Source organism: Muntiacus reevesi, chromosome 4 (genome assembly GCF_963930625.1).
Source record: "Muntiacus reevesi chromosome 4, mMunRee1.1, whole genome shotgun sequence".
Lineage (NCBI taxonomy): Eukaryota > Metazoa > Chordata > Mammalia > Artiodactyla > Cervidae > Muntiacus > Muntiacus reevesi.
The window spans coordinates 144,589,713-144,611,818 of NC_089252.1; the positions used below are offsets into that span (position 1 = coordinate 144,589,713).

The window sequence follows — 22,106 nt, forward strand, 5'->3', positions numbered from 1 at the left end:
AGAATTCTGCCCACCAACCTCCTCCATAGGTCTGAGAGGAGAGTAATGGATTCCAAGCTTCCTTCACATTGTACAATCATGCTCTACTCTAGTTTCATCTCCAAACCAATCTCTGTCATTAATGAAGGAGTCAGAAACCCCTGGAAACTCTGTATGAGCTCCTTCCATGACTGCTTTTACCAAGGTTCTACAGTTCATGGTCTAAATGGGCTTTTCCTATAATTTTTTAAAGATATAATAGGTTGCCATTATTATTACGCCATTATTCTAGGTCAGAAATTTTTCTTACCTTGAGTTTGTGTTCCTTCCTGTTAATGATGACGGCTGTGATCTGCTGGTCCATGAATATTAAAATAGTGCAGAGCAGTGCTGGGATAACCGCAGCAATTACAGTCCACCAGGGATTGGGGCCAATGGGACTAATAATCCACCCTCGGTCATCCCGTGTTGGCTAAAGGGAAAAAGCAAGGTTTTACTTTTGTATTTTAAGTTAACTGTAGTCATTAGGGCAAAACAGATCAAACTGAATCACAATAACCACATTTCTTTTTATTCTTGAATGAAAATTCTAAAAAAAAAAAAAAAGGCATGAAATACAGCAACTCCTTAGAAAATCTATGGCTTTGTTCCAAATCTCCTTTGAAAGAGTCAGTCCTTAATTGTCAATTTCTTATGGAATATTCACCAATCCTTCACTTCCTTCCCTGGCTCTCCAAACTCCTGCGTACAGAAAAAGTGACTTTATCTCTGCATTGACCCAAATAAAATATATTAACTAATAACAAAATTTGTTGTTTAAAGAATTTATAACTTCCAAAGACAATACAAATAACTTTGATTATCCTCCTCACTACTCTCCCCACCAGAAGCCATATCATGTATGTTTACAGCACAAATAAAGACAATATAGAGCCAGTTACATGGAAATTCAGAGCCTGGTCCAAGACCCACCTCCCACCAGCAATGAAACAAGGTCCAGGCCCTAGAGACCTGAGAGAGGAGACCAAAACACTGAATCTGGGGACTCGCATGATCTGGGACCCTCTCCAATGCCCCTGTAAGACTACTGTTCGTAAATCTTATAAACTAACTAAACTCTCCTAGATCTCAAAGAAAATGACAGGGTACTCTGGGGAAGAAAAGTTCACTTTGATTGGCAAGTAGGGATGGAAGGTAAAAGACTGGGGATACAAACTGGCCCCAAACTCATGAACAAAGCAAAGATTTTAATCCAAAGTATTTGGTTCCACATTGGTTATCATTCTAGGATTCAAAGACTCTTCAATAATGTCACCAAGTCCCAAATTATGAATAGGTTAGGTTCTGAAAGTTTATAGAATCTGTGTTTCCTTAGTAATAATGTTCGAAATGGTAGTTAAACTGTTAGGTCAACACAAAAACTTATTAATCCTTGACCAACATTCAGTTCAGTTCAGTCGCTCAGTCGTGTCCGACTCTTTGCGACCCCATGAGTTGCAGCATGCCAGGCCTCCCTGTCCATCACCAACTCCCAGAGTTTACTCAAACTCATGTCCATCGAGTCAGTGATGCCATCCAGCCATCTCATCCTCTGTCATCCCCTTCTCCTCCTGACCCCAATCCCTCCCAGCATCAGGGTCCTTTCCAATGAGTCAGTTCTTCGCATGAGGTGGCGAAGAACTGTATAGGAGAAGAAAGTATTGGAGTTTCAGCTTCAGCATCAGTCCTTCAGTCCTTCCAGTGAACACCATCAGGACTGATCTCCTTTAGGATGGACTGGTTGGATCTCCTTGCAGTCCAAGGGACTCTCAAGAGTCTTCTCCAACACCACAGTTCAAAAGCATCAATTCTTCGGTGCTCAGCTTTCTTCACAGTCCAACTCTCACATCCATACATGACCACTGGAAATACCATAGCCTTGACTAGACGGACCTTTGTTGGCAAAGTAATGTCTCTGCTATTTAATATGCTATCTAGGTTGGTCATAACTTTCCTTCCAAAGAGTAAGCATCTTTTAATTTCATGGCTGCAATCACCATCCGCAGTGATTTTGGAGCCCCCCAAAATAAAGTCTGACACTGTTTCCACTGTTTCCCCATCTATTTCCCATGAAGTGATGGGACCAGATGCCATGATCTTAGTTTTCTGACTGTTGAGCTTTAAGCCAACTTCTTCACTCTCCTCTTTCACTTTCATTAAGAGACTCTTTAGTTCGTCTTCCCTTTCTGCCATAAGGTGGTATCATCTGCATATCTGAGGTTATTGATATTTCTCCCGGCAATCTTGATTCCAGCTTGCGCTTCTTCCAGCCCAGTGTTTCTCATGATGTACTCTGCATTAACCCATCAATAATAGTATGAGTCTTCAGACTGGGTCTTGGTCACTGGGGGTCATGTGGTGTAATAGGGAAGAGAAGAAAGAAGAAAATGTTTTCTCTGCTTCCTGAAAGGGAGGCCTGCCAATGAGCAGCACTGCCTTTGACATTCTCCCATTTTCTTTGACGTCTCTCCCATCTTCAAGAGAGAGGCCTTCTTCCCAGATATCCCAGAAATTCAGTGCCTTCTGACTATCTTAAGCCTACCCATCAGGGAACCTTTCCAAGAACTGCTTAATGCTCCGAGATTACTTATTTTTACACAAAATCCATTCCTCCTGCAGTGTCGACCTCAGCCACCTATTAGAGAAAAAGCTGATCGCACTCATTTACACAGGGTGAGAATGATATATATTCTAGAAGGTATAAACTTTTAAAGAGGATGTTTTTTAATCCATCAATTTCTAACTGGATGGCATTTCAGTTGAATTTAACAAAACGAAATAAAAATTTTTCAAGCAATACAGAAAAAGATATTTTTAACCAGGCCTGCTTCAGGGAGAGAGAAAGGGAAGACGAAAGCCGACTGTGCCGGGTGTTTACACGTTACCACGGGCCTGCGTTCCCGGCCTCCTCCTCCTGCCCAGCCTCCCCCAACCCCTCCTCTCCTGGCCCCTCTTCAGTCCCCAAGGACACCCAGGTTTCCTCTCCTCTCCACCCTGTGGGGATCTGCGGAACTGAGCTCAGCTGTTCTATTTCCTCAGTTTCCCCAGCAGCTGCCCCCAAACTGAAACAGATTTGGAGTCCAGGTTTAGATCATCTGTTTTACTTTTTGTATAGGTTTTTGGATCAACAACAGTATTGATTATAGAGAGATATACAAACAATGAATTAGGGTCGAAGAGAGGTCACGATTACTCTGGGGGGGGGGCCCTAGACTGAGGGTGAAGCTCCTCCACCGCCTTACCTCCTCATGGGGCAAGATACTTGAGGAGCAGGACTGAGGCTTACAAAGAGCCTTTTCACCCTTCCCGATTTCCTAAGACAGCTGATATTCAGTGAAGTGCTGTGAACCAGAACTTGTTCCAGAGACCCATATTCCCACAGTCTTTGGTATATGTTTATGTAAATACAAATATTCCATTGTTTTATTTTTTAATTATTTATTTGGCTGCACTGGATCTTATTAATAGCTGTGGCATGGAAACTCTTGGTTGAGCCATGTGGGATCTAGTTCCCTGACCAGGGATCGAACCCGGCTCCCTGCATTGGGAGTATGGAGTCCTAGCCACTGGGCCACCAGGCAAGTTCCCACATTTCATTGTTATAAACCTTCACATATTAAAAACAATAAATGGCATTAAGAAAATAAATAACGCTTTTCATTCATTAAACAACATTAGGTTTTCTGACTTCTCTGATTTGAATTCGGCCAAGCCTGAAGAGTTTGCTTTTCTGAATGGCATGGCATGAGCAGCACAACTCAGATTTAGAGGACTGCAAAATATGTGATTAGGATAAGGAGAGAGAGGCCCCTGAAATAACTCGGGATCAGATTCTATGAACTACATAAGGGCACCAAGTACCCTAACATTTGTTTACCTTGAACACACTGGGAACCTGAAGCTTGGGTGATGGTACTCCAATCAAAAAATCAATAATCACCATTGTGAAGATAGTGAGGAAAACAGCAAAGTCACTCACCATGGAGCGGACCTGGCATGAAAAAGGATTGGAGATGTGTTACAGTAGATTAAACACAATAGAAAAGACTCAGGTATTGTAAAATGCTTAAACATGTCAGAAGAATGCTTTAATTTTATCGGTCAATTAATACAAGCATATTTAAACAATAGGACTATGTTAACATGCCCAAATTAATACCACCAAAGTGTGGGAATCATAAGGAAGAATGAATCCTCTGACAAACTCTACTGGGACCCACTCCAAGCTCTGAGGAGTTCTGTTTAGAGAATCTGGGCCCAGCACTTAGGGAATAGCTCTGAGACCTCGGGATAAGATTTTCTGGGACCAACAAGATCCAGCTGCGCCAAGACCTCGCTGCAGCACCAACTCGTCTTTGCTCTCAGCCCCAACATCGAATCCATCTGCAAGTCCTGTTGGCTCTGCTTTCAGCTCACGCCCACAATCTGACCCCTTCTCACCACCCCGTAGCTCCCAACCAGATCAGAAGCACCGGCAGCTCTTGTCTCTGTAGCAGCAGCAGACTCCTAACCGTGCCTCTGTCCTTATGTAAAGCTGCTGGAATGAGCATTCAAAACACAAGTCAGATCATGTCACTCTTCTACCAAAACCCTGAAATGGCTCTTCATTTCAATGGAGCTAAAAAGCCCAGAGACCTCCTTGGCCAGTGAGGCCCACACACATCTGATATCATTACTGCTCTGATCCAGGTCCTAAAGCTCCCCAACTCACTCTGCCTGTCCCAGCCGCACAGCCCTCCCTGCTGTTTCTTACTCACACCAGACTCTCTCCCACCTCAGGGCCTTTGCACTTGCTCATCCCCCTGCCTCAGCGGCTAGTCCTCCAGGTGACCCCATGGGCAGCTCCCTGCTTTACATCCACTCAAGTGTCACAGTTTCCACTCAGTCATCTCTGATGGTCACCACCCTTCATCCCGGTGCTTCCTGTACGCCTTTCCTCCTTTTTTTTTTCTTCAAAGCCCCCTCATCACCATTTTGCCCCTACAAGGACTGACTAACCAACTTTATAGTTTTGTAGTTTTAATAAAACACAGTCCCCCTCAGTGTCTAGTGCCCACTGTATGCCCACCTTAATCTGAGCTTCCAACAAGACAGAGCCAAACATATCTTGGCCACATGTAACATCGCTGACACCTTATGCTGACTTTGCTTTCATTTGAAACCTGAGGTTTCTAGCTCCCCTTCCCTGGTTTTTTAGTTCTCTTCTGAATGTTACATAAATTCTCTGAACATGTAGCTGCTCTACCAAGAAGCCCATCCTGGGGCCCAGGGTCCTTCTCTCCTCTAAACTCCCATGGCACTTATATCCCAGGATGGCATCCATCTAATGACTGCTCTCTCCTATGGGCCTCGTTGTTTCATGGGTTTTCCCTTCCTATTGATGGCAGGGACTCTCTCTCTCTCAATTGTCTCTAATGGTCACCACCCTCCATCCTGATACATCCTGTATACACACACACACACACATTAGAGGATAATAACTACTTTACAATACTGGAAGGTTTCTTCCATGCTGCTGCTGCTGCTAAGTCGCTTCAGTCGTGTCCGACTCTGTGAGACCCCATAGATAGCAGCCCACCAGGCTCCGCCGTCCCTGGGATTCTCCAGGCAAGAACACTGGAGTGGGTTGCCATTCCCTTCTCCAGGTTTCTGCCATACTTCAACACAAATCAGCCATACGTATACATATGTCCCCTCCCTCTCAAACCCTATCCCACCTCCCTCCCCATCCCAATCCTTTAGCTTGTCACAGAGCACCGACTTTGGGTTCCCTGCATCTTACAGCAAACTTCCACTGACCATTTTACATATGGCAATGTATATGTTTCAAGGATATTCTCTCACATCATCCCACCCTCTCCTTCACCACTATGTTCAAAAGTCTGTTCTTCATGTCTGTGTTGCCTTTGCTGCCCTGCAAGTAGGAATAAAACTACCATATGAGAAGCTAAAGGCAAAGGAGAAAAGGAAAGATATGCCTATTCGAATGCAGAGTTCCAAAGAATAGCAAGGAGAGATAAGAAAGCCTTCCTCAGTGAACAATGCAAAAAAATAGAGGAAAACAATAGAATGGGAAAGACTAGTGATCTCTTCAAGAAAATTAGAGATACCAAGGGAACATTTCATGCAAAGATGGGCACAATAAAGTACAGAAATGGTATAGACCTAACAGAAGCAGACAATATTAAGAAGAGGTGGCAACAACACACAGAAGAACTATACAAAAAAGATCTTAATGACCCAGATAACCACGATGGTGTAATCACTCACCTAGAGTCAGACATCCTGGAATGCGAAGTCAAGTGGGCCTTAGGAAGCATCACTACGAACAAAGCTAGTGGAGGTAATGGAATTCCAGATGAACTATTTCAAATCCTTAAAGATGATGCTATTAAGTGTTGCACTCAACATGCCAGCAAATTTGGAAAACTCAGCAGTGGCCAATGGACTGAAAAAGGTCAGTTTTCATTCTAATGTCAAAGACTGTTTAAACTACTGCAAAATTGCACTCATCTCACACACTAGCAAAGTAATGCTCAAAATTCTCCAAGCCAGGCTTCAACAGCACGTGAACCATGAACTTCCAGATGTTCAAGCTGGATTTAGAAAAGGCAGAGGAGCCAGAGATCAAATTGCCAACATCTGTTGGATCACTGAAAATGCAAGAGTTCCAGAAAAATATCTACTTCTGCTTTATTGATTATGCCAAAGCTTTTGACTGTGTAGCTCACAACAAACTGTGGAAAATTCTGAAAGAGATGGGAATACCAGACCACCTGACCTGCCTCCTGAGAAATCTGTGTGCAGGTCAAGAAGCAACAGTTAGAACTGGACATGGAACAACAGACTGGTTCCAAATTGGGAAAGGAGTACGTCAAGGCTATATATTGTCACCCTGCTTATTTAACTTCTATGCAGAGTACATCAGGCGAAATGCCAGGCTTGATGAAGCATAAGCTGGAATCAAGACTGCTGGGAGAAGTATCAGTAACCTCAGATATACAGATGACACCACCTTTAAGGTAGAAAGAGAAGAACTGAAGAGCCTGATGAAAGTGAAAGAGGAAAGTGAAAAAGCTGGCTTAAAATTCAACATTCAAATAATGAAGATCATGGCATCTGGTTGCAAATAGATGGGACAACAATGGAAACAGTGATAAAATTTATTTTTGGGGGCTCCAAAATCACTGTAGATGGTGACTGCAGCCATGAACTAAAAAGATGCTTGTTCCTTGGCAGAAAAAGCTATGACCAACCTAGACAGCATATTCAAAAGCAGAGAAATTACTTTACCAACAAAGGTCCGTCTAGTCAAAACTATGATTTTTCCAGTAGTCATGTATGGATGTGAGAGTTGGACTATAAAGAAAGCTGAGCACTGAAGAATGGATGCTCTTGAACTGTGGTGCTGGAGAAGACTCTTGAAAGTCCCTTGGACTGCAAGGAGATCCAACCTGTCAATCCTAAAGGAAATCAGTCCTGAATATTCACTGGATGAACTGATGCTGAAGCTGAAACTCCAATACTTTGACCACCTGATGCGAAGAACTGATTCAATGGAAAGGACCCTGATGCTGGGGAAGATTGAAGGCAGGAGGAGAAGGGGATGACAGAGGATGAGATGGTTGGATGGCATCACCAACTTGATGGATATGAGTTTGTGTCCATCGGGAGTTGGTGATGAATAGGGAAGCCTGTCATGCTGCAGTCCATGGGGTCACGAAGAGTCAGACACAACTAAGCAACAGAGCTGAGCTGATAACCCAGCAAACCCAGGCACATACCCTGAGGAAACAGTAATTGAAAGAGACACATGTACCCCAGTGTTCATTGCAGCACTGTTTACAATAACTAGCACATGAAAGCAACCTAGATGTCCATCAACAGATGAGTATATAAGGAAGTTGTGGTACATATACACAATGCAATATTAGCCAGCTATAAAAAGGTACACATTTGAGTCAGTTCTAAAAAGGTGGATGAACCTAGAGCTTATTACAGAGTGAAGTCAGAAAGAGAAAGATAAATATCATATATTAATGCATACATATGGACTCTAGAAAGATGGTACTGATGATCCTACTTGCAGAGCAGCAAAGGAGACACAGACATATGTTTTAAAATTATATAGTAACTTTACTGAGATATAATTTACATGTTTTACAGTGTATTATTTTTTAATTGAAGTATAGTTGATTTACAGTGTTTCAGGTGTACAACAAAGTGATTCAATTTCATATATATATTATTCTTCAGGTTCTTTTCCATTATATGTTAATTACAAGATACTGAGTAGTGTTCCCTGTGCTATACAGCAGGTACTTGTTTACCTATTTTATATATAGTAGTGTGAGTATCTGTTACAGAGACCACATTTTAAGCTTCTTTTGCATCCCCTGTTTCACTTAAGCCAGGTTTGGACAAGTAGCAAGTAGTCAGTACACAACTGCCACCTGTTCATTATTTGTCCAAACCGGAAACAACAACTTATTTAGAAACTATTTATTTAGACAACTTATTTAGAAACAACAACTTATTTAGAACTGCAGCCTCCACCTGCCCTCCATGTAGCTTCCCTTAACCACTGTGTAGACTGACTGACATCTGAGAATGTGTTGGTGTCCTGAATGTATACACAGAAAATGTCTCATCAGCTGAGACCCCCACCCACTCACACATCCTGCTTTGCATATCTGATAAAAGCCTCACACACAGAAAAACCACCATTTCCTCCTGATCCTAGCTCCTTCTCAAAGCAAAGATACCTTTGGTCCCTCTATTCTTGGCCTCTAATTCCACCCCGCCCAAACCAGTCATTATACAAACAATGCCATCTGTGTCAGGGAGAGGCAGTTGAGGCTTCAAACCATCATGCAAACCAAGTCAGGAGCGATTTGGCTGCTGTGGTCAATGTGCCCAGTGATTTCACAAGCTATTACCAGTCATCCCCAAGAGGAGACCCTAGGGTACCCTACATGTCCCAGGCAATCATCCCCATGTGCTGTCTTCGGGTGCCAGTTCCAGCTACTACTGGCAATATACCCCAGCATTCTGGAAATGAGATGTAATTGAACACGACGACCACCTTAAACTCACCTGACACTTTTCAATAAAAAATTCTTAGGTATTAACCCCTCATCCTACACCACACGTCTATGAAAGAGGCTGCTGGACACAGGAAGAAGAGAAGGCCATGGCCTCCAGAATCAGGTCTTTTGGAGCTCTGCACCTGTCAATGTACTCACAAGCAGCATGGAGGCTGAGAATGGGTTCTGTGATATTATAAGTCTAACACAAAAGAAATGTGCTACCTACTCTGGTTGGGAAATAGCGACTCGTCTTGAAAGTCTTCAAGGTGCTGGAAAGGATGAAGGTAGTGAAGAAGAGAATGCAGGACCAAAAGAGCACATCAGGAGTATAGGGTCCGTGGTGGCCGCACGCAGAGCCTGTAAACTCTCCGTGCATCTCCTGGCACTCCTGGAGGAATAGACATTCTGGGTGATGAAAGGCGGGCACAAGGGAGGAAACAGCTGCTGTCTCCTGACTGTCACTGTCATCCCAGGGTTGCTGGCTGGACATGCAGACTGCCTGTGGCTTCCACCTGCCCTCCGTGCAGCTGTGGGCTCTTGTTTGCATTTTGGGTGACCGCTTATGGTCTTAACTAAGACACTTCTGTAAATGAAATCAGAACTATCCTGAGCAAACATGAGGTTCTGGGATGGCCTCAGCTATTGCACTGTTTTTATTACAGAGGACTTCCAAACTTGAATGTTCTTCAAGCCCCCCCAAACCTGGATCTGCCCCCTGATCCTCCCTGATTTCATTCCCACACAACCTCAGTGTAGGGTCACTGGGCAGGACGTGTGTGGGAAAGAGGGGCAAGGTCACTTTCCTTTCCCTTTGTGTACAAGAGAATTTTGAAGGGAAAGGAAAGTCAGTTAAGAATTGTGTTCTAAAAAAACCAAAAAGTTTTATTTCTATCAACACCAGAGTTTACTGAAGGGCTCCCCACTTCTACCTAGAAGGCCCCCTTAAGCCCAGGGGTCAGCAGGCTGAGCTGCCTGGCAGCGCCCAGACTTACACTGACAGTCAGGTTGGCCCAGTGGACTTCTGTAGTCACGATGTTGTGGTCCTTCCAGTACTGTAAAGTGTGATTGTTTGGATTCTCTGGGAGGCTACACCTACAGCTGAGGGGGAAAGAAAAAACATTCCTGAGAAAAGTAGCCAAGTATTCAAGTAAATATTTTGAGCCATGATAGGGCCAAAGGCATTGCCAAAGCCCATGCTATTTCTCCTTTTTCCACTTCAGATCCTTGAGGTTGGTCCTCCTCATTGAGACCCAACTATACCCTGATTTTTCAGTCAGTCATTACTAAAACTGGGCTCAAATCAGCATGCGAGTCTTCAGATACTGTGCTGACAAGTTAGGCATCTGACGTGGTAGTTCCCTTGCTTAGTTTATATGTCTTGGGCTATTCCTACAAAATCCATTCTACATAGCAAGGTGGACCGGATACCCCATTCAGCTCTCAATAGCCTCCCCAAGCCTAAATATTTTGTATCTTAAACCCCTATCACAGTCTTGCTCTAAAATCAGAGCCTCCTGGAATCATGATGGAAACTACACTATTCTCCCTGGTAATATCCACTCTTCTGGTCATTCCCTGGCTTGCCCAAGCCTCATCTTGCATCCAAAGCAGAGCAGATCAGACCTGTCCCACTGGCCACCATGCTGCTTCCCAATCCCGGCATACTTCACGCCTGTATTGGCTCCCAGTATACTCAACTGACGTGGCCATTCCCAGCAACTTGGTTTCACCTCTGATTCTGCCAAGCATGCCTTCTAAAGATGTAGCATGACAGGATTAAAATTCAAAAAGATCTCAATAGGTAATAACAATAGAAGGAAATCAACAAAACAAAAACAGAGAAAGCCAAAAAGTGCTATATTTAAGTATTAAAAAAAATCAGTTCCAAACCTGGAAACAACACAAATGTCCTTCAGTAGGTGAATGTATGTACGGTAGTACATCTAGACAATGGACTATTATTCAGTGCTAAAATGAAATGAGCTACCAAGCCATGAGAAGACAAAGAAGACATTTAAGTGCATATTATGAAGTGAATGAAGCCAATCTGAAAAGCCTATGTACTGTACGATTACAACTATATGACACAGTAGGAAAGGCAAAACTATGGAATAAGAAGATCAGCGGTTGCCAGAGGTTGGGGGGAGGGGGAGGGATGAACAGGCAGAGCACAGAGGATTTTTAGGGCAAAGAAACTACTCAGTAGGATGCTATAACGGCAGATATGTCACTATATGTGTGTCAAAACCCACAGAATATACAATTCCAAGAGTGAATCCTAATGTAAACTCTGGATTATGGGTAATCATGATGTGTCATTGACTGCAACAAACATGTCACTCTGGTGATGGATGTTGATAATGGGGGAGACTACACGGTGGGGGCCAGGAGGTATATGAGAACTGTCTGTACTTTGTGCTCAATTCTGCTGTTATCCTAAAATTTGCTCTCAAAAAATTAACTCTATTTAAAAAATCAGTTACACAACCGATTACCATAAAATCACTTAAAGAATTGGGGAGTTCTAGCTTTATAATGGGCTTCCCTGGTGGTTCAGATGTAAAGAATCTGCCTGCAATATGAATCAACAGTGGAATGCAACTGAAATGCTAAAAACAAAACAAAACAAAACAAAAACCATCTTGGCACTTCCCTGGTGACTCAGTGGTAAAGAATTGCCTGCCAAGGCAGGAGGCACCGGTTCAGTCCCTCACCCGGGAAGATCCCACATGCCATAGAGCAGCTAAGCCTCTGCACCGCAACTGTCGAACCTGTGTTCTAGAGCCCAGGAACCACAGCTGCTGAGCCTGTGTGCCGCAACTACTGAAGCCCACTCAGACTGAAGCCTGTGCTCCACAACAAAAGAAGTCACCACAATGAGAAGCCTGTACACCACATCTAGAGAGTAACCCCAGGCCTCTGCAACTAGAGAAAGCCTGAGCAGCAATGAAGACCCAGAACAGCCACAAATAAGTAAAATTATTTTTTAAAGAAAATATTGTCTGGAGCTTTATTAACAAAGAATTTCAGCATCCAAATCCAAAGTCTACACAATCCAGAGCTGGTCACTTTGTCTGTCTTCTCCCACTTGGACATAAATCTCATGAGGGTTGAACTTTTGTCTGTCATGCTCACTGCTATGTTTCCAGGGTCTAAACAGTGCTGGGCACATAGTAGGTGCTCAACGAATTTTTGTTAAGTGAACAAATGACTGATTAAAAAAGGTCAAAGAATGAACCTTCCTCCAATGCCAATCAGAAATCCACTAGGTTTCAAACATTATACTCCCTGATGGTGATTATTTTGTAATAAAACAATATTTCAATTTTAATACATATTTAAGGAGTTATTTTTAAAGTGTGAATAAAGAGATAACTAGAATCTAGAAAAGTGTATCGAGGCTGGTTGGCAGTCATCTCCACACTGTGTGCCTTCTGCTTAGGCAGTTTCAGATTGATATTGTTCACTTCACAACCAGATCTTCCACATCAGAACGGTACAACCAGAACGGAGGGAACTTGATGTACAAAGCTAAAGGATAGGGAGAATTCTCTTTAGTTATAATTCAGAGAACACCATTCCTGAGAAGAAATGTTTACAGTACCAGACTCTCCTAAAAGAATGAAAACACAGTGAAACTCTTTTTTTCAACTTAGCCAAACTATAATGAATAAGTAAAAAAAAAAGTTGAAATCTAGGTAAGTAAGTAGATTTTTTTTTTTTTTTGGTGTTAGTTCTAGAAAGTCATGTAGGTCTTCAGAGAACCACTCAACTTCAGCTCTTCATCATTATTGTTTGAGGCATAGATTTGGATCACTATGATGCTGATTGGCCTGCCCTGTAAATGAACCGAGACCATTCTGTCATTTTTGAGTTTGCACCCAAGTACTGCATTTCAGACTCTTTCATTGACTATGAGGGCTACTCCATTTCTTCTAAGGGATTCTTGCCCACAGTAGTAGATACAATGGTCATCTGAATTAATTCACTCATTCCTGTCCATTTTAGCTCACTGATTCTAAGATAGCAATGTTTACTCTTGCTATCTCCTGCTTAACCACACATCCAATTTGCCTTGATTCATGGACCTAATATTCCAGGTCCCTATGCAATATTGTTCTTTACAGCATCAGACTTTACTTTCACCGTCAGACATATCCACAACTGAGTGTTGTTTTTGCTTTGGCCCAGCTGCATCATTCTGTCTGGAGTTATTAATAAATGCCATCCACTCTTGCCCAGGAGCATATTGGACACCTTCTGACCTGGGGAGGGGGGCTCATTTTCCAGTGTCATATCTTTTTATCTTTTCATACTGCTCATGGGGTTCTCGTGGCAAGAATACTGGAGTGTCCTTTTCATCAGAGGGGATTGGAATACAAAAGGAGAATGTCAAGAGATACCTGGAGTTACAGGCAAGTTTGGCCTTGGAGTACAAAATGAAACAGGGAGAAGGCTAACAGAGTTATGTCAAGAGAACACACTGGACATAGCAAACACCCTCTTTCCAACAACACAAGAGATGACTCAACACATGGACATTACCAGATGGTCAATATTGAAATCAGAATGATTATATTCTTTGCAGCGAAAGATGGAGAAGCTCTATACAGTCAGTAAAAACAAGACCTGGAGCTCAATGTGGCTCAGATCATTAGCTTCTTATTATAAAATTCAGTCTTATATTGAATAAAGTAGGGAAAAGTACTAGGCCATTCAGGTATGATCTGAATCAAATCCCTTATGATTATACAGTGGAGGTGATAATTAGATTCAAGGGATTAGATCCGGTAGACAGAGTGCCTGAAGAACTATGGACAGAGGTTCGTAACTCTGTATAGGAGGCAGTGACCAAAACCATTCCAAAGAGGAATGCAAGAAAGCAAAGTGGTTATATGAGGAGGCTTTACAAATAGCTGAGGAAAGAAGAGAAGGAAAAAGCAAGGGAGAAAGGGAAAGATATATCCAACTGAATGCAGAGTTCCAAAGAATAGCAAGGAGAGATAAGAAACCTTCTTAAATGAACAGTGCAAAAAAAGAGGGGAAAATAATAGAGTGGAAAGACTAGAGATCTCTTCAATAAAATTGGAGATATCAAGGGAATATTTCATGCAAGGATGTGCACGATAATGGACAGAAAAAGTAAGGACCTAACAGAAGAAGAAGAGATTAAGAAGAGGTGGCAAGAAAACACAGAACTATATTTAAAAAGGTCTTAATGACCAGGATAACAACGATGGTGTGGTCACTCACGTAGAGCCAGATATCCTGGAGTGTGAAGTCAAGTGGGCCTTAGGAAGCATTACTACAAAGAAAGCTAGTAGCGTGATGAAACTCCAGTTGAGTTATTTCAAATCCTAAAAGATGATGCTGTTAAAGTACTGCACTCAATATGTCAGGAGATTGGGAAAACCCAGCAGTGGCCACAGGACTGGAAAAGGTCAGTTTTAATCCCAGTCCCAAAGAGGGGCAGTGCCAAAGGAAGTGTCCAGTTCAAACTACTGGACAATTGCCCTCATTTTGCATGTTAGTAAAGTTATACTCAAAATCCTTCAAGTTAGGCTTCAACAGTACATGAACTGAGAACTTTCAGATGTACAAGCTAGGTTTAGAAAAGGCAGAGGAACCAGAGATCAAACTGCCAACATTTACTGAATCATGGAGAAAGCAAAGGAATTCCAGGAAAGCATCTACTTGCTTCACTGACTATGTGAAAGCCCTTGACTATGTGGATCACACAAACTGTGGAAAATTCTAAAAGAGATGGGAATAGCAGACCATCTTACCTGTCTCCTGAGTAACCTGTGAGTCAAGAAGCAACAGTTAGAACCTTACATGGAACAACTAACTGGTTCCCAGTTGGGAAAGGAGTACATCAAGGCTATATATTGTCACCCTGCTTATTTAACTTCTATGCAGAGTACATCATACGAAATGCTGGGCTGGATGAATCACAAGCTGGAATCAAGATTGCCAGGAGAAATATTAACAACCTCATATATGCATATGATACCACTCTAATGGCAGAAAGTGAAGAGGAACTAAAGAGCCTCTTGATGAAAGTGAAAAAGCTGGCTTAAAACTCAACATTCAAAAAAAGAAGATCCAGTCCCACTATTTCATGGCAAATAGGGAAAAAGTGGAAGCAGTGACAGACTTTATTTTCTTGGGTTCCAAGATCACTGCAGATGGTGACTGCAGCCATGAAATTAAAAGATGCTTGCTCCTTGGAAGGAAAGCCATGACAAACCCAGACAGTATATTAAAAAGCAAAGACATCATTTTGCTGACAAAGGTCCGCATAGTCAAAGTTATGGTTTTTCCAGTAGTCATGTACAGACGTGAGAGTTGGACCTTAAAGAAGACTGAGCGCTAAAGAACTGATGCTTTCAAATTGTGGTGCTGGAGAAGACTCTTAAGAGTCCCTTGGACAGTAAGGAGATGAAACCAGTCAATCCTAAAGGAAATCAGTCCTGAATATTCATTAGAAGGGCTGATGCTGATACTAAAGCTCCAATATTTTGGCCATCTGACTCGAAGGGCTGATTCACTGGAAAAGACCCTGATGTTCGGAAAGACTGAAGGCAGGAGGAAAAGGTGCAACAGAGGATGAGATTGTTAGGTAGCATCACTGCCTCAGTGGACATGAATTTGAGCAAATTCTGGGAGATAGTGGAGGACATGGAAGCCTGGCATACTGCAGCCCATGGGGCTGCAAAGAGTTGGACACAATTTGGCAACTGAACAACAAAGTAGATTTCTAGACCTTTTGGATACAAAGTAAGAGACCTATGGATCTATAAGGAATTATTAATATTTTCTACCTAATGATTCCTAAGAGTAGCCTATATATACTCACAGAGAATGTGATGTGGTCCAAAGTCTCACAAGTTTTTGCAAAAGAAGTTATCCCAACAACTAACTTGAATTCTCCTTGTTACACTTGCAGTCTATTTTTGTTTCAGTGCCTGGACCCAAAAGACATACTCTGGAAAGCATTTCTCAAGTCCTCTCTGATTGTTACTCTTAAGCTATCTTCCCCATCATTATCTTTAAAAGAATTTTTATGTGGGTAATTTTTAAAGTCTTTGTTGAATTTATTACAATATTCTTCTCTTTTATGTTTTAGAATTTTGGCTGTGAGGCATGTGGGGTCTTAGCTCTCTGGCCAGGGATTGAATCCACACACTGTGCTTTGGAAGGTGGAGTTTTTACCAATGGTCCACCAGGGAAGTTCCCCCATCATCACTTTTGACTGTTCTCCTCTGGCAGACCCCCAGGTCTCCATATTCATGTCTAAGCTCTGTTTCCCAGAGGGCCAACACACTTCCTTAACAGAAGCTACAAGCACCACATGGCATGCTACCTCAGCCATTATACTCAGGCTCTTCACTTTATTTTTTAAAAAATAAAAGAAGCAGAAGCATACTCACTAATACAGGCTAAGGTGGTCCAGCTGGCTATGCATGTGGATGGGGTAGGTCTCTGCCAGGTGAATCAGCTTTTCTATTGCTTCATAGATGAAAATAATGCAAATCAGGGAGGCAAACGCTTCTTCAGTGAAGCGAGTAATGTAGCAGACAAGGGAACTGGCATCAGTTGCCACAAGGACAATACATAGGAAGGCAGTCCACAGTCCAATACAAGCTCGCAGGGAGAGGTATGAAAGAGCGTAGTCTCTGAAACAAGACCAAAGTTCATCAAAAGTCAGTGGACAGCTTTACCTTCTGACCCACTGCATTACAGCAAGGGTCAGAAATGTGGTTAATTCATCTGCTATTGTCAATTCCAGTACTGCAAGCTACTTTGTCCCTAATTCTAACTGCACTTTACTTCTGAAGGCTGTCCTGGGACAGTTGTCACAAAGATTTGCTTTACAGGTAATATTTCCCACAGCAAGGACAGGGACAATGGAGAAGGTGCAAACTGTCCACTATCCACTTCTGCCATTCCTGTTGAACATGGTTAAGATCCTCTTCCTGCAGCTAAGGAGAAAGAGCTGGTCCTTGTTCTATGCGTTCCTACTTCTAATACACAATGAAAGAAAGATTTTATAGGAAAAGTAGGAAAACGAGGGCATTGCTGACTCCCCACCAACAATCAGAATATAAAGGGGGAGTATTATTTGAGTATTATTAACTGAGTATTATTATTTGAGTATTATTAACTCAAATTGGGACTTCCCTGGTGGCTCAGATGGTAAAGAATCTGCCTAAAATGCGGGAGACCCGGGTTCGATCCCTGGGTCGGGAAGATCCCCTGGAGAAGGAAATGGCAACCCACTCCAGTACTCTTGCCTGGAAAATCCCATGAAAAATCCCAGGAGTGTGGTAGGCTACAGTCCGTGGGGCCGCAAAGAGTTGGACACGACTGAGCGACTTCACTTCACTTAACTCCAATTAAAAGTTGACTGGAACAGACTTAGAGATATCAAAAACAAACTTATGGCTACCTAAGGGGAATCATGAAGAGTGAGAGATAAATCAGGAGTTTGGGATGAACATACACACATTACTATATATATATAAAACAGATACCCAACGAGGACTTACTATATAGCACAGGGAACTCTACTTAAAATTCCATGATAACCTATATAAGAAAAGAAACTGAGAAAGAATGAATATAGGTATATGTATAAGTGAATCACCTTGCTTACAACTGAAACTAACACAATATTGTAATTCAACTACACTCCAATTTAAAATTTTTAAAAATACATACAATTAAAAAATAAAAGTTTTTAAAAAGAAAAATTGACTGGAAATGAAAATTGAGTTTTCATTAGGAAACTTTCATTAGGAGTTTGGATTAGCTAGGGAAAGTGCTTTTAAAGATAAAAAGTCAAAAAAGCCAAAAGTTGAGGGACATTAATATGCTCTTAGGGCCAGGAGATCTGCTATTTTAGGTATGGTCCTACCTGGGGGCAGGGTGACAGACCACAGGATACTTTTGCCTGCTTATACTCTACTAGGACCCTACATTCAAACCTAATAGTAAACTAACACATCCAGATAGAGTTTTCAGAAAACCAAATATCTTACTTGCAGAATTTGAACAAAATCTTTTCAAACACGAGCACCGGCCCAGTACTTCCCAGGATGGTGAGAGCCTGGCCGGCAAACAAGGAATAGGCGATCCCAGTCATGGAGGCTCCAAACAAGGATTCAATCGCACTCTAAAGAGGGAAAAAAATCATCACTGAGTCCACAGCCCATCTGAAATGAGTGACACAGGCTTATATACATTTCTAACTTAGCTCTCCAATGCACCTGACAAGCCACTTGTTTGTATTTTGTCTCAGCAAGAGTGATGTGTACATAGTCTAATCTTCTTGTAAATGGATACTGCTTCAATAATTTAGGTCCCCAAATCTATCTACATATGATTCCTTAACAAATCTACTATGCACGACTCAATTCATTATTTATAAATATACATAGAAAGCACAATGATACCATTTACATTATGGGTTGTCACACAGAGTCAGTTTAAATCTTATTTTCAGATGACATCAATATATAATTTTCTATCTCTGGAGCAACGGGCAATACACCAGGAGAATCAGCTACCTAAATTGATATGCAGGCAGAAGAGGGTCTGTCTAAAAGGAGAGTGGTGTTGCTCATCGGCATGAAGTCAGAAGACTCTGTAATTCAGCAGGAAGAAACCAATCTCTTCAGTCCACCCCCAGGAAACTTTCCTCCCAGTAGACCTGGCTACCTTCATAATATTTTTACTCTCATTTGGGACCATTAGAAGTGGCAAAAGTTCTTACTATGCGCCCCTCAGTGGCTTCTCCCAGCAATCCCCCGAAGGTGATGACAGGTGACATGCAGGCGCAGTACAGGAACAGAAAGGAGGCCAAACACTGTAAGCTGAGGGCATCCCGGAAGTCGCTCCAGTACCAGGGGGCCTTCCGCTTGATGTCCAGCAGCAAGCCCCCAAAAAGCCTGCAGAAACACGGCAGACAGGCGTCTAATGCAGTCCCTCTCCCACTAAAGCAAGTCAACAGACCACATCTGAAAGCACTTCAAATGTGCTCTGTATGGAGGTTAATATTTGGCTTCAATTTGACCCCAAGCACAAGAGATGTCTTTTGGGCCAGCATGGATTCTGGCCATGTTCCAACATGGATTCTATTTGCAATCAAATGCATGAATTTTAATGATTATCCCAAGCATAAAAATAATTAATTTGCTATGCATAACACCCATTCAATAAAAAGTTTCCAAAATTTAACATGAAATTAAGTATTAGCTTCAAACTTCAACTTCTGAGCTGTTAGGAAGCAATGAACAAAACTATCAGGGTATTAAAACTGTTAGTTTTATTATATGTTTTCTAGATAAAAAGCCCCTATCACATGTATATTCTAACTCTGCACTACCCACCTTACTCTAGAAATCAGCATAATCATTCATGCAGTTGCCAAGTAGTAACAGATACTTCATGCCAAGCACTGTGCCAGGTGTTGGAGATGCAACAGTAGCAAGACAAACACAGCTCTCTCTCTCTAGGATGAACAGTCTGGCACAGGGGGCAGTGTTGTGAGGGTGCCATGGCCACAAAGAACAGGGAAGGCGTTCCAGCTGGGACTCCAGAATGGGTTGGGAGTACCAGATGAGGCAGAGGGGCTGGCGTGGATGACGCCTAGAGGTGAGAGCGCTTGGCACGTTCAAGGTGCTGAAAGAGGTATGACTGGATAAGGCAATGTGCGGGGTAAATATCAATAGACAAGGCTAGAGAGGTTGGAAAAGCTAAGTCTCAAAGGGCTTTATAAAAAGGAATCAGAAATTCATCCCAACAGTGTGTGAAGCAGTGAAGGACTTCAAACAGGGAAGCAGCATAAGTAAGCAGGCATTCTGAAAGGATCACTCCGGTGAGAGTGTCATGAAGGAAACATGAGGCAAGGCTGGAGGCTGTGGGTTGGAAAGAGAATTGGGTGCCAATTAGGAGGCAGAATCAACAGGACTTGGTGGCAGGACTTCGAGATCCCTCTCCACTTCCCAAGGACGAGAAAGATCAAGAGTGAGATGTCCTACACCAAGGAGGAGGAGTATGTCCAGACAGGGGCAATTTTTAAAGAGTGGAGTCATTGAAGAGTCATTCAGCATTCCACAAGGCAAATTACCTACTTTGTTCTACATGTGAATGGCACAGAAAAAAAAAAAGAGGAGGCGACCTGTTATGGAAGTTATAGAACGGGAACATAATAATGAAATGCAAACCTCCACTGGATCCTGTGTCAAACAAACTCTAAAAGGGTGTTGTCAAGACAATCACAGAGAGGTGAATTTGGACTCAGCATGAGACAATGTAAAGAATTATTGTTAATTTTATTAGATTTCATAATGGAATGATAGCTGTTTTTTAAAATGTCCTTATCGAACAGAGATACCTACTCAAGTAGTTACAGGTGAAATGACAAGCTACTGGTGATTTGGCTTAAAATAATCTAGAAAATATAAAAATAAAACAATTAAGTATTGAAGAAATATGAAACGAGGTTAGCAAAACGTTGGTAACTATTGATGGGCACATGGGGGTTCATTACAGTGTCCTCTCTTCTTGTTTATGTTTGAAATGTTCTATACTAAAAACTAAAAAACACCGATCTACTCTCTCATGAAAGGAGGCTTAGCTAGCTCTTTCTTTCTTTGTGCTCAGGAGCCTAAAGGTGTCCTATGAGGCCTGGGATCTGTATGCCAGGGGAGAAGGCCTAGCCAGCTTTCTTTCTCCATTCAAAAGCTCTCTCATGGGATGAATTGAGAGAGTAGCTTTGACATATACATACTGCCATGTGTAAAACAGACAGCTAGTGGGAAGCTACTATATAGCACAGGAAGCTTAGCTTGGTGCTCTGTGATGACCTAGAAGGGTAAATGGTGGGGGGGTGGGAGGGAGGCTCAAGAGGGAGGGAATACATGTATACATATAGCTGATTCATAGTTGTTGTACAATAGAAACTAACGCAACAGTGTAAGGCAATTATACTCCAATTTAAAGCAAAATAAAAGCTCCCTCTCTCATCTAGCTAGGTCAAATGGGAATGCAGATGGACACAGGGCACACGCTCTTTTATCTGACCCATTTGCTCTTCTGGTCTGCAGGGCACAGTTGGGATTTACTCTTCCTCAACCTACAGCAGTAACATCACAGTCTGGACCCGGGTTTAGAGGAGAGAGGCGAAGTCAGCCTTGTGACCTGCTCTGGTTCTAGCCTGCCTGGCAGACCCAGATGAGGTAAGGAGCTATCTACAGGGTCGAAGGAGCATGGGAGTTCCACCTCAGGGTTCGGGACCCAGGTTACAGTCTGTAATAAAATGTCACTGGGTCTTGCTTTCCCCCCCTGAGAAGACAGCCCCTCAAGGACCTTATGGGCAGCAGCAATTACTCCGGGGAAGCATTCAAGATTTTCCAGATCCTTAGCCAGCATAGCATTACCTCCCAAACACCAATGACCTTCCTCTGAAGGCTATTACTCTGGGAGAATAACCTTCTGCAGCAGTGAGCCTCACCCTACAAAGCTGCCATGATTGGTCATCCTGGATGCGCGAGGCTCATTATTCAGGAGGAGAGTCTATGAGTAACAGGCAAAAGATTTATGTGAAATGGATTTATAAGAAGCCATGGAAAGGAAGGACATCTGTCTGCCTAGCAGTGATTAAAAGGGGAGAGAAAAGATCTGAGGCTCCTATTGATGGTATAACATAAATTAACAAAACGATTTCAAATCCTGTTTTGAAATATGCCTCATTCCCCACTCATACAGACCCTAATCGAGTATCTGGCACAGACAATAACCAGACATGGATGCTTTCCTCCACACATTCGAGACTTTCTTTCCCTTTCAATACTATCCTTGATGCTCAAGTTTGGGGTGGCAGGAGGCACACAGGGCCACAAATTTAAGCTTGAAGCCAGAAAGGACTTACCTGTGGGGGGGGCCCCTAGACTCTAGAGCACCAACTTAGGAAGCCCTCTGAGGAGGGCTTTA

At 42.5% G+C, this 22,106-nt stretch overlaps 1 protein-coding gene across 1 annotated transcript in view; it reads right to left on the minus strand.

Annotated features, from left to right (window-relative positions):
* Window positions 1–22,106, minus strand: part of SLC4A8 (solute carrier family 4 member 8) — a 79,352-nt gene that overhangs the window by 17,420 nt on the left and 39,826 nt on the right. The window contains exons 12-18 of the mRNA XM_065934376.1: window positions 18,886–19,060; window positions 18,152–18,285; window positions 16,541–16,786; window positions 10,100–10,205; window positions 9,334–9,495; window positions 3,896–4,009; window positions 290–451 (exon numbers count right to left, since the gene is read on the minus strand). Of these exons, the coding sequence (XP_065790448.1) occupies window positions 290–451; window positions 3,896–4,009; window positions 9,334–9,495; window positions 10,100–10,205; window positions 16,541–16,786; window positions 18,152–18,285; window positions 18,886–19,060 (1,099 nt within the window). The remainder of the gene's footprint in view (window positions 1–289; window positions 452–3,895; window positions 4,010–9,333; window positions 9,496–10,099; window positions 10,206–16,540; window positions 16,787–18,151; window positions 18,286–18,885; window positions 19,061–22,106) is intronic.